The sequence below is a fragment of the Capricornis sumatraensis genome, chromosome 10 (assembly GCF_032405125.1).
Source record: "Capricornis sumatraensis isolate serow.1 chromosome 10, serow.2, whole genome shotgun sequence".
Lineage (NCBI taxonomy): Eukaryota > Metazoa > Chordata > Mammalia > Artiodactyla > Bovidae > Capricornis > Capricornis sumatraensis.
This window is the reverse complement of record NC_091078.1, coordinates 35,426,382-35,439,194: the sequence shown is the minus strand read 5'-3', so window position 1 is coordinate 35,439,194 and position 12,813 is coordinate 35,426,382. Positions and strand designations below refer to the sequence as shown.

Genomic DNA, 12,813 nt, shown 5'->3' with positions numbered 1-12,813 from the left:
CAAAAGCCTGTTCTTTACATCTGTGTCTCTTTTGCTGTCTCTTACATAGGGTCATCACTACCATCTTTCTAAATTCCATATATATGTGTTTATATACTGTATTAGTGTTTTTCTTTCTGGCTTACTTCACTTTGTATAATCAGCTCCAGTTTCATCCACCTCATTAGAACTGATTCAAATGTGTTCTTTTTAATAGCTGAGTAATACTCCATTGTGCATATGTACCACACCTTTCTTATCCATTCGTCTGGTGATGGACATCTAGGTTGCTTCCATGTCCTATCTCTTGTAAACAATGCTGCAATGAACATTGGGTTACACCTATCTCTTTCAGTTCTGGTTTCCTCTGTGTGTATGCCCAGCAGTGGGATTGCTGGGTTGTATGGCAATTTTATTTCCAGTTTTTCAAGGAATCTCCACACTGTTCTCCATAGTGGCTGTACTAGTTTGCATTCCCACCAACAGTATAAGAGGGTTCCCTTTTCTCCACACCCTCTCCAGCATTTATTGTTGATAGCTGGACAAACTCAAACTTCATGCCTGTGCTCATCCATCTTGGGCAGTTTTTATGTTGGAAAGGAGCACTTTGATTTGTTTTGTTTTTTTAAATCATGAAATCCATCCATTTCTTCTCAGCGCCCTTTTCTAGACCATTAAATAGACAATGACCAGAATTGCACTGAGAAACCTTGGATACTTACCAAATATCAATTATGTTGATTTAAACATTTCAATTTTTACCAACTAGCTTTAAAAGAAATGTCACTGAAATCACATCAGGCCTAAAATATTGTTTCCTGGGGGAGCTTCATGGAGGAAAAGGACATAGGTATATTTGTGTGTTTCAAGTTGCTGGGGAAGCATCTGAGGAAGAGGAAGCATACAGTCTTGACTTGTGTTCTGTTTTGAAGCTGGAAGCAAATCCTTCTTTATAACTTTTCCTCCTGTTTGAAAATCTTCTCCGCCTCATAGACTACCCAGGGTAATTTCAGAATCTTTGGTCTCCAAGCACACAGTAGGCACAGATGGTCATGAGGAGTCGGTGGGGTTCGTTAGGCTGCTCCAGGGCTGTGGTGCGGTGCCCCCTGCTGGTGGCCATGCCAGCCTCCCAGTTCAGAGGGCACCTTCTGTGCCTGCTGGTCTAGGCCTGAACTTCCATCTCACAGCCCAGTTCTGGTGGCTTATGGCTTTCATCCTTTGCTTTCTATTTCTGTAGAGAAATATGCTGAGAAAGGGGACAGGTGAAATGTTAGAGGTTTTGTCTGTCTCACTGGGAATGAGTTTTTAGAGTCTTTCCTTACAAGCCTATTAAAAACACACTCAGATATTACACCTTTAATTTTTTTATTTTTATTTTTTTGGTTTTCAAAAATTGCCTCAGTAATTCACACTTATTGAATGTCAAACAATTCAGAAAGTAAACTTTTGTCTCTTCCTTCCCAGATTCAGCCCCAGTTCTAATCTCCATGTAACCAGTGCTGACATTTTGCTATCTGTCTTTGCTTTTTCTATTATTCAGACACTTGAAGGTTGGTTGGTTGGGGCGCGGTGAGGGTGGTAGTATTTTGTTTTGTTTATTTTTTAAATAAAATTCTATTAAACACATTGTTTTTGCTAGTTTGGTTTTCCCCCATAAAATAGCACATTCTGGACATCTGTCCAAATGGGAATATATTTTAGTTGAGGGGAAAAAATATGAAAGTATGTGACTTGGGGAAAGCTGCTGCTGCTTTAAGGGGGAAAGAAGGAGGAGAGAAGACTGGAAACACTGTCTGTTTAGTGGGAGTGGAAACTATGGTTATCACCCTTGTGCATGGAATTGTGGCTAAGTCTGCACTTCTGTCCCAGCCTCAGGGCATGTAGTAAGGAAGGATGTATATATCTTCAGTTCTCATTTTAATACGTTATGCTCTATGCTAAAATAGCAGATATGTAGCCTGTGCTATTGATATAAACATTCAGCAATCAGAGGGCAATTTGTTGGTAAAATCAGGTAATTTTAAGCATTAAAGAGTGTTTCTTCCTCAGAACTGACATTTTCAGGTTTGGCGAAAGAAACGGGGTTGAGCCAGTGTTAGGATAAGATCTTGCTGCTTTGACCTCTCTCTATTACTGTGTGTTGAATTTATTTAGGTCCGAGTTTCCTTCTGACAAGTAGAAGGTGGGCTTGGGTTGGAGGAGTGTTGGTGTCTCCTGGTGGGAGGCGGGGAGCAGCAGCTGGGGAGTGGTGTCACATGTCCCCTGCCACTGCCTGCTTCTCCAGGGACTCTGGCTGGTGGCCCAGTTCATCTGCAGGAAGAAACTCCGCTTTGACCTTTATGACAGCAAAGTGCAGTCACCAGGCCAGTCTGCTCCCTTAGTTCAGACAGGCTGCTAATGAGTGTGAGGTCACAGGTCTGATCCCATTGGCAGAGAGCTGAGGACATTGTCCTCTTTTGATCCTAGACTTCTTTGTTGCCTCGGCCAAAAATCCATGTCTTTTCCCCTTGGCTTCCCCATGTTAGGGTGGGGAGAAGGTCATTCTCGCTTTTCAAGGGATATTCGATATTTATTTATAAGTACTGTGAAATTTTTCTCTGGAAAGCACTGTAGAAACACATTATCTCTAATGGTTCTGAACAGGAGTTGTGTAGCAACTGTCAGCCCTGATGGATGTGTTTTTCTCCCTGACCTCTCTTTTCAGAACCCACACAGCAGTTAAAATCGCCCCAAGATACAGTGCGCCTGTGATCCACGTCCTGGATGCATCCAAGAGTGTGGTGGTGGTGAGTGTGGGCCTCGTGCTATTGCGGATCTGTTGTAATGAGAAAGCAGAGAGCACTGAGAGTTGAGGGTATTGCTCAAAATCTTTTGTTTGTTTTTGTCCTATTCTCCTAAAAAAAATTGTCAGACTATCCTAGGGCTTGTGGTGGGGTCACTGCAGGTATCTGCATTGCCGGAGGAGGGTGGGTCAGTGTGTCCTGTGCTTTCAGGGACCTCTTCCTGAGCCAGCATTGGCAGTGCTGGTCTGAGCAGCAGAGCAATGATGCCAGGACACCAACCCAGAGGGGGATTTCAGTCATTTACAGATATTTACAAATATGAATGGGCACTTTCTTAACTCTCCCTAAAGGAATGTAGAATTTATCAGTTTTTTTTTAATTGAAGTATAGTTGATTTACAGTGTTAGGTTAATTTCTGCCATACAGCAAAGTGATCAAGTCACACATGTTTATACATTCTTTTTTTTTTTTAATATTCTTTCCCGTTATGGAATATAGTTCCCTGTGCTATACAGCGGGGCCTTGTTGTTTATCCATCCTACATGCAAAGCTTACATCTGGTAATCCCAACCTCCCAATCCATCTCTCCCCCCATTCCCTCCCCCTTGGCAACCGCCAGTCTGTCCTCTATGCTCATGATTCTGTTTTTGTTTCGGAAATATATTCATTTGGGTCCTGTTTTAGATTCTGCATGTGAGTGGTATCAGATGATATTTGTCTTTCTCTGACTTCACTTAGTATGGTAATCTCTAGGTCCATCCATGTGGCTGAAAATTTCGTTCTTTATTATGGTTGAGTAATAGGAATGTAAAATTTTTTTAAATAACCCATTTCCAGATAGAAAAACGTTTAAACTGAAACGGGCCAATTGACCCTACCTGAAGGCAGAAAAACATCCACAGATGTATGTTGAAAACGCAGAATTTAGTGAATATAATAAACAACTTACCTTAGTGGTTTTTCCTGCTTTTCTCCATCATAAAGCCTAACATTTCCTCTTTTTATGTATTTCATTATATTCATGAATAATGGGACATAATAGCTGTTGGGAATCTACGTGACCATGTGATCCAGTGGTTTCCAAGTATGTTTTTGCCACAGAAAACTTTACAAGTGATGTCTTTTCTGGAAACTCAGTGGGCAAATAAGAGTGACTCCTTCCTTCCCCTCCCTCATCCCATTCCTGTTTCTCCTCAAATGAGCACACACAATTTAAACATCACTAATCCAGTCCAGGGATTCCCGGGTGGCTCAGTGGGTAAAGAATCTGCCTGCAATGCAGGAAACCTAGGTTCAGTCCCTGGAGCAGGGCATGGCTACCCACTCCAGTATTCTGGCCTGGAGACTCCCATAGACAGAGGAGCCTGGTGGGCTGTAGTCCTCACAGTCGCACACAGTTGGACATGACTGAAGCAACTGAGCGCACGCAGCACAATCTAGTCCAGTCTTCACATTTGCAGGCGAGGAAGGTCGCTGAGGGGCCTGGTGATTTGTGACATTCCCAGGCGCTATCCCACAGCCTGGATGAGGGCCACCACACTTCCTGAAACATTTTCCAAAGGAGTTTCTTTCAGACCTGTGAATTAAAGCTGTACAGTACCTGATAACATTATTAAACATTTATAGTGTGCCCAGCACTGCGCTAAGTGCTTTACATGGGCTTTTTATTTAATTCTCATGAAGTAGATGTTTTCATTATCCCCATTTTTGAGGCGAGGAAACGGAAACAAAGAGGTTAGTAACTCTTGAGGCCACAGATCCCTCAAGTAGCAGGTGTGGATCGACACGCAGGTGGCCTTATTCTGTGCTGCATTAGTTAAACTTGTTCTTTTAATGTTTAATAAGGCTCCTTTATTAAGGATAACGGAGAAGGCAATGGCACCCCACTCCAGTACTCTTGCCTGGAAAATCCCATGGACGGAGGAGCCTGGTAGGCTGCAGTCCATGGGGTCACTAAGAGTCGGGCACGACTGAGTGACTTCACTTTCGCTTTTCACTTTCATGCATTGGAGAAGGAAATGGCAACCCACTCCAGTATTCTTGCCTAGAGAATCCCAGGGACAGAGGAGCCTAGTGGGCTGCCGTCAATGGGGTCGCACAGAGTCGGACATGACTGAAGTGACTTAGCAGCAGCAGCATTAAGATAAAATTAAATTGGGCTGAAATCATAAAATTACAGTTTTTTAATTTGAAATTGACATAGACTAATGTGCAAATAAAGTACATTTCTACAACTCTATTTTGAAACACTATCTATATCTTATATTTGGATTGTATTTCCTAAGGAGCTTACTTCAGGTCCATGGTTGAGTGAGTAACCAGCGCAACTCTCTTTAAGGCTAGTGGCTATTTTCAAATGCTAATGAGCGACTGAACATTTCCCATTTGAAGACCAGGCTGTTGAACCCGTTTGAGTACACGGGACTGATGCAGCCCCTACAGGTCAGGGCGCACTTTAGCTGGGAAGCACTTGGCCTCTTGCTTCCATCTCTAGGACACTCTTCCATTGTCTTCAAGAGCTTAAGCACCATTGGCCCAGCTGGAAGCCAGCAGAGGAGGAGGCTGGGGCATCTGTGTTCTTCACTGTGTGGTCCAGCCGACTGTGGTTGGTTCTTCTCATATACAAAGGAACAGCCACCCTTTGAAATCACGCAGATATAAGACTGATGATAAACCAGTTGGGTAACTGCTGGTGACACATTTCGGGAGGCATTGGTAGAGTTTGTTTAGGTTGATTTGTTTAGATTGATAGTTGGTTTAGAGTCTTTTGATCTCACTGCAGTGAGTACGACACAGGCTTATGCTCTGGCTACTGTCTCATGTATTTATTTCGAAGATTCCAAAACATGGTAACTGCTTAATAGTTGGAGATTTAGGTTGCGGGATGCCCCCTTGCTTTTTTCCTTTTTTTTTAAAATAAAAAACAAGATGCCAAAATTGATTTTCAGTGTATTCCCTCTTATTGTGCTGTAATTTGCTGTGAGAAAGAAAAAGAGGAAAAGAAAAGCTGTACTGTGTCTGATGGTTGGCATGAAAACCCAGGTTGACTCTGATTTTGTGATTGATCATATGGAACAGCCCATATAATTGGCCATGAACTTGTTCTCATTGAGCAAGTCAGCCTGGGCAGGAAGGGGCTTGTCACCATACCTCTGGGAGCAGGGGTTCCACGCGGGGTGTGGAAGGGGCCAGCCAACAGAAGCAGCACCTTCCATCTCCCCAGTAGTTCCTGCTGGGTGCTGTCAAGTTCTGGAAATAGGGGGGCTTACTTTCCCAGAGTTTAAAATCTAGCAGAATGTAACAATGTTTTAAAATCTTCAAAGTGTTGACTGCATGTACTTTGGGGACTCGGGAGTAGGCATTCCTTCTTGTTTTCGTGAGCTCTGCTGAGTTTCCTAAAGGAGAACTCCACTGAGGCGAGGGTCATGTAAGACTGATGTGAATACCATTTGGGGGCCTAGTTTGAGGCTTGTCACAATGGCCTTTTCTGATTTTGTTCCTTAATAAAGCAATTTGGTCTTATACTCACTCACAGGTCATTGGATTGTTATTAGAGATACTTGGGCAATTCACATAGAATTCTAGACATTTAAAGCTGATGGGCACGGTAGCTGTCATCCAGCCTAACTTCCTCCCTTTCCAATAACGATATTGAACTTCCCTGCCTGTGTGTGTGTTAGAAAATCCTGTGGAGGATGCAGGGATAGGGCAGAGCTGTGATTTTGGAACTGATGTGATTAGCGGCAACCATGTCTTTCTTCTTGGTAATTATATTTTGAGCGTTGGTGGCAGTGATTCTTCTACCAACTTGGTAATCATAGTCATAAATATACCTGGCTGATTCTGTTTTATAGTTTACTGAGTAGCCTCACATTTCCCAATCAGTTTCCTTTCTTGTTTTAGCAGAAGTTCATGGTTGACTGTGAAGATCAGCCTCATTCTGTCAGCAAACAGTCAGTGAGGATGCACCTTCTGTGTGCAGTCTTACCTTCAAAGGGCCTGTCTTAGTAAGGGAAGTAGACACATAGACAGATGCTGGAAACCTGTGAACAGTGCAGTGATGGAGAGATGAACAGAGTATCTTTGAAACCCTGAAGAGAGGGTACCTACCCAGTGTGTTGTGGATCCCCAGAACTCAGAAATGCTGTTAAACTCACAATCACAGTTTATTACCATGAATGGATACAGATTAAAATTGAGTGAGATCGAGAAAAGGCCAGTTACCAGCTTCCAGGTGTCTCTCCCTATGGAGTCATATGGACAGGGCTTGATACTTCAACTAATGATGTGTGATAGCATGGATGGAACATTGCCAACTAGGGGTGCTAACCAGAGCCTGGGTGCCTTGGGCTTTTACTGGAAGTCAGTCATGTGGGTGTGGCATGCTCACTTGACTGACCTTGGTTACTTAGTCTTGAACCGCTCCAGAGGTCAGACAGAGCACAAGCCAAGTCCCCCACCATAAATCACATTGTTAGCATAAACAATCTGGGATAGCCCAAGGCCCCAGGTAGACAAAGACACTTTATCACTGAAGGCTTAGTATTTATCTCACAGGAGCTGTCCTCTCTTTAGAATGTGCAGCACTGAAACGTCCCCAGCCTACTGAGTTAACCCTTTACTGCATTGCCAGGCAGAAACTAGCATGATTGGTAAAGGGAGAGGGAATGACATTAACGTGGGAAGGCTTCCTGAAGGTTGTGACCTCAGGACTGACCATTGTTATGCCCGTTTTATCTTCTTTGCTGCTCTGTGGTTACTGAATTTTGATCTTGCATTTCCAGTGTTCTCAACTGTTAGATGAGAATCTAAAAGATGAGTACTTTGAGGAGATCCTGGAAGAATATGAAGATATTAGACAGGACCATTATGAGTCTCTCAAGGTAAGTAACAAAAACAGGTCCCCCCTCTTGGTTGGGTAATAGAACAATCCTACAGTTATTATCTTTATTTTGCTGTTGGAAGAGAGGAAGGTTTAGGATCATTTTAGAAAAGTCCTACTTTCTGCTTCACATCAGCATTCTTTACTGTTCCCAATAATTTTTGGCTATATTGAAATTAATTTTATTTATTCCACCAAACATATATTGAGTAAGCGGTAGGTGTTGGGTGCTGTTTGCCACCCGAGTTATGAGAATGAATAAAACATGAGCTCAGAGGCAGCAGCAAGACAGGAACTGAGACAGTGTGCCTAAATGACTCCCACAGATCCCTATTCTTAAGGAAATAATGAAAGAGAATGAAGACATTAGGAACATTGTAAGCTTCTCTCCCTGATCATCCAACACTCTCTGTGCAGAATTCGAGAACTGTCCTTCTCTAGAGGAGCTTCAGGGGATCTATGGAGGTCGGGCATGATTACTCTTTGGAGGTTGTCAGGATATTTCTTCCTGGTTACCTGCTTACTGGGCTTTGTGTTGTGGATAGGGGATGCATTTTGGGGATGGCCTGGTAAGTGAATTGTGATGACCAACAGTGAGAAGGGAATATGTTCCTGAGGTGTTGGCTGGACCAAGACACTGGTTGGCTTGCCCACTCCTTAATCTGCCCACAGTTGGCTGTTTCTTGGTTCTGACTCCTGGGCCTCAGGGCAGTCGGTGGCCCCAGTGAGCCCCAGCCTCAGGTAAAGTCCGGGCAGGAGTCTGCCCATCGCACGCTTACTCACCTCACCGCTGTGGCTGCAGGCCTGCCTTGCACTCGTGCACCCACGTGCACTGGACGTGTATTGCATCTGCACTCTCTATTGTTCTGGTGCTGATGTGAAGCCATTTTAGATGCAACAGGAAGAGTTTTCTAGAAGATGGATTTTTGTTTTCTTGTAAAATATACTTACTAGCTTCCTTGGACATACTTTCATAATAGCAGCTGAAAATCTAAGTCTCTGACTGAATAACTTTTATTTTTTCACAGGAGAGAAGATACTTAACCTTAAGGCAAGCTAGAGAAAATGGTTTCCATATTGACTGGCTGTCAGAGCCTCCTCCAGGTCTGTTGGGCTATGGGTTAGAGAAAAGCACATGTGATAGCTCTGAGCTGAAGAGAGGTTTGCATTTCCAGGTCAGCAGAATCAAACAGGCAGCTGGAAACTCTTAATTATGTTCAGTAGTGATGATGAACGACAATGATGATTGAAAGTGAAAGTCAGTAGGTGCCATTTATGGAGAACCAAACACTGTCCTGAGATTGAACTGCAGCAGCTCTGAGTCCTTGACACAACCCGAAAATGAATGTGTTATTATCTCCACTTTAATTTGAAGAAATGGAATTTCGAGTGATAACTTGAAAGGTTACTAACATTCAATCTCTGCTGTGTCTTCTAAACCGTACTCTTGCCTCTGTGCTGTGCCTGAGTGGGCCTTCTTCATCTGGAAGCCATTCTAGAGACCTGCCTAGATGGCAGTGTCACCGCTTTGGCCTGGGTCCCAGCCGGCCCGAGTACAGACACGGAATGTCTGAAACTGCAAATTCCTGCGTGTTGAAGAGACTAAAACATCGCGGCAAAGCAGGCGCTTCTGTTTCTGTTCACTCTTATTCTCACTCAGACGCTTCCCTCTTTTGATTTCTTTAATTTGGTTTCTTTCCCTTCTGGTTTCTAACCTTTCTTGCCTTGCATAGGTGTTCACGATAAGGTGTAAGATATTTTGATAGGTTCAGAGAGGCATGAGATATGAATGTAAAACTGAGACAGGGTGAACAGGGGTTATATTAATCGAATCCATATTTCCAAGGTGATACCTCTAATCTGCTTCCATGGCTCATCTCATCCATGTTCTACACATGCTCAGCAGAATGATGGGTATCAAACCAAAAATGTAGATGAGCTGGGTTCTAGGTTTAGTCCAGCTGCGTTTAGTGTGAAGAAGGCACATGGGGAATCGGGAGGCTTGGGTTCTAATCCCAACTTGGCTCCTGGCTCTGAATCCCTGAGTGACCTTGAACATCTTACCTCCATGTGCGACAGTTTCTAATATGTGAGAAAGGAGTTACTTTATGGAAATGTTGTGAGAATAAAATAAGATATTATGTATAAACCTTTGAAAAATATGCATTACTATACCAGCCCAATTAATGATTTTGTCTTCAGCTTTCACTATGAAATTGGGAAAATATCACAAGGGAAAATCTATTTTAGTCAAGTCAAATGTCCAAAATACATCTCAGTAGAAATAGTTCCCTCAAGGTCCACAGTTCCAGGCGGCAGTGGTGGCAGTTTTCAAGAGCTGTTTAACCCCCTTGCTGCTGCTACTGCTGCTAAGTCACTTCAGTCATGAGTGACTCTGTGCGACCCCATAGACGGCAGCCCACCAGGCTGCTCCATCCCTGGGATTTTCCAGGCAAGAACACTGGAGTGGGTTGCCATTTCCTTCTCCAGTGCGTGAAAGTGAAAAGTAAAAGTGAAGTTGCTTAGTCATGTCCAACCCTCAGTGACCCCGTGGACTGCAGCCTTCCAGGCTCCTCCATCCATGGGATTTTCCAGGCAAGAGTACTGGAGTAGGGCGCCATTGCCTTCTCCAAACCCCCTTGCAGGGCCCCTCAAGGACAGCCCAGTCCTGGCATATTTTCAGGAAGTCAATAAAAGGAAAAGGAAGGGTTCTTCTTTTCTAGGTCTTTGGTGGTAAACCTAGGAACCTCAAACAAACCTCCAGCTCTGACCAACAAACTCATTCAAGAATAACACCCTTCAGTCACCCGGAAGCAGAGTGTTTCCCTGTCTTTCCAAGCAAGAGGACACTTGAGTCAGGAGAACAGCTGTAGTTTCTTTTTAATTGCCAAACAAATCAGCAGAATAAAATACTTACAAGGAAGGGATTGTCCTGTATAGTAAAAAAAAATGACCAGGAACACATGGGAAAAAACTCCCATGAGTGGTATAAAAAGGTAGAGATTTCCAGGCAAAATTAAGAAGCTGCGCATACTTTGCCTGTACTTTGACCTCTCACTTATGCTACCTAGTGAGAGGAAAACACTCTTGAGACTTCCTGTGTTGTCACTGAGCACCAAAGCATGGTGGTTTAGTTTAAGTTCTCTGATCCCTGTTTGCAGATCAGGAAACTGAGGATGTGAGGGCTGGGAAGCGGGCAGCAGAGTGATCACCTTGGACACCGGCCTGACCCACCCCAGGCTTGGCGGCACGGGGGGCAGCAGTGATGTCCAGGAAGCCCAGGGGCACCGTCTGTCTCTGAAGTCTTCACAAGTATTTCACTTATGACTCACAAGGCAGTGTAAAGAAGAATGTATTGAATATCCATGTACCCCTACCAGTCACTTAAGAAGTAACCTACTGCCCATTTTTAAAAGACAGAGCAATACATAGTGGAAATCCCTGTGAGCCCCTGCCTCTCTGGCAGGACCCTGAACCTGATGCCTGGTTTCCATGCATTCCCTTAGACTTTGATCATGTGTATATGTATCAGTGAAAGTAAAAGTTGCTCAGTCGTGTCCAGCTCTTTGCAATTCCATGGACTATGCAGTCCATGGAATTCTCCAGGCCAGAATACTGGAGTTAGTAGCCTAGCCCTTCTCCAGGGGATCTTCCCAATGCAGGGATCGAACCCAGGTCTCTTGCATTGCAGGCGGATTCTTTACCAGCTGAGCCACAAGGGAGGACAAAGAATACTGGAGGGTATAGCCTATCCCTCCTCTAGTGTTTCTTCCCGACCCAGGAATCAAACCAGGGTCTCTTGCATTGCAGGCGGATTCTTTACCAACTGAGTATGAGGGAAGCCCATGTGTATCAGTAGGCAATATAGATTATTGATCATGTTTTATTTTTTTATTTTTTTGATCATGTTTTAAAACTTGATGGACATGGCTGCTTCTATGTGTCTTTCTCCTTTGTGTTTTCTTTTAGCGTTATCTTCCTCTCTACAAGTGAAGGTGAACCCAGTCTGCCTTATTTCTTGGGCGAGGGTGAGGGGAGGGGTTGAGGGAAGTTTCCAGGGGTGATGTAGTCAATCAGCTGCAGGGGAAGAAGACTTTTATTTAAGATGTGCTGCAGAATTAGGCCTTTTCCACAGTAATTTCGAGTTCCCCTCTTTGTAAAACCACTCCTCTGGGTGACAGAAGGGAGGCAGGGCATGGGAGCTAACAGAGCAGGAAGGAGGAGGCCAGGAAGGCTTCTCATAGGTGGCTCTGGGCACAAAGGGTGCTGAGCCACAGGCCTGCCCTGGCATCATTGGGGTTAATGGATCACTCCTTTCCCGCAGTGAAGCCCACGTTCCTCGGGACTCGAGTCTTTGAAGACTACGACCTGCAGAAGCTGGTGGACTACATTGATTGGAAGCCTTTCTTTGATGTCTGGCAGCTCCGGGGCAAATACCCAAACCGAGGCTTTCCCAAGATATTTGATGACAAAACTGTAGGTTAGTTCCATAAGTGCTTCCGTCCTGCTCTGATATTCAAAACATCATCTTGGGCCCTTAAAGATGAAAATAGCTAGTGGAGCAGTGGGTTTGGATTATGCCAGATGGAGTGTTTTGTTTTTTTGTTTTTTCTTTTGGCTGCACCTCAAAGCTTGTGGGGTCCTGACCAGGGATCGTACCTGGGCCCTTGTAGTATGGAGTCCTAAACCCTGGACTTCCAGCAGATTCCTAGAGTTCACTGTTACAATATGATATAGGATATTGTTTACCTGCTCAGTCCTTTGATGGCTTTTAAACTGCTGGGTTGATTGTTATTCACTGACTAAACTTGGCATTTCGCTTACCCATTCTGTACTGAATCTTTGTTGACATCAATTACTTGCTGGGCATTTGGGATCCAAGAGAAGACGTATCATGGCTGCCATCTGGTACCTGCTGGCTGGGGCAGCAGTGGAGGGTGATTCCCGTATGACCGACCGGGCTTCTGCTTCAGGGCGAAGCCTGGGCCTCTGTGGACACCACACCAGGAGATGAGCTCAAGCTCAAACTGGAAGATCAGGAAAGGCTTCCTGGAGGAGGTGGTTTGAACTGCTCTTTGAAGATTAAGTGGCAGTTACTGAGACTGGGACTGGGAATGTGAGATGGTGATGAAGTAAGGACCCTCCAGGCCGAGGAGACCGAGTAGGAAG

The 12,813-nt window shown here is 44.3% G+C and overlaps 1 protein-coding gene across 1 annotated transcript in view; it reads left to right on the top strand.

The window, feature by feature from the left end:
- The window catches only part of MTR (5-methyltetrahydrofolate-homocysteine methyltransferase), a 113,427-nt gene that overhangs the window by 89,120 nt on the left and 11,494 nt on the right, over nt 1-12,813 (top strand). The window contains exons 24-27 of the mRNA XM_068982985.1: nt 2,684-2,765; nt 7,547-7,645; nt 8,673-8,748; nt 11,969-12,124. Coding sequence (XP_068839086.1) covers nt 2,684-2,765; nt 7,547-7,645; nt 8,673-8,748; nt 11,969-12,124 — 413 coding nt within the window. The remainder of the gene's footprint in view (nt 1-2,683; nt 2,766-7,546; nt 7,646-8,672; nt 8,749-11,968; nt 12,125-12,813) is intronic.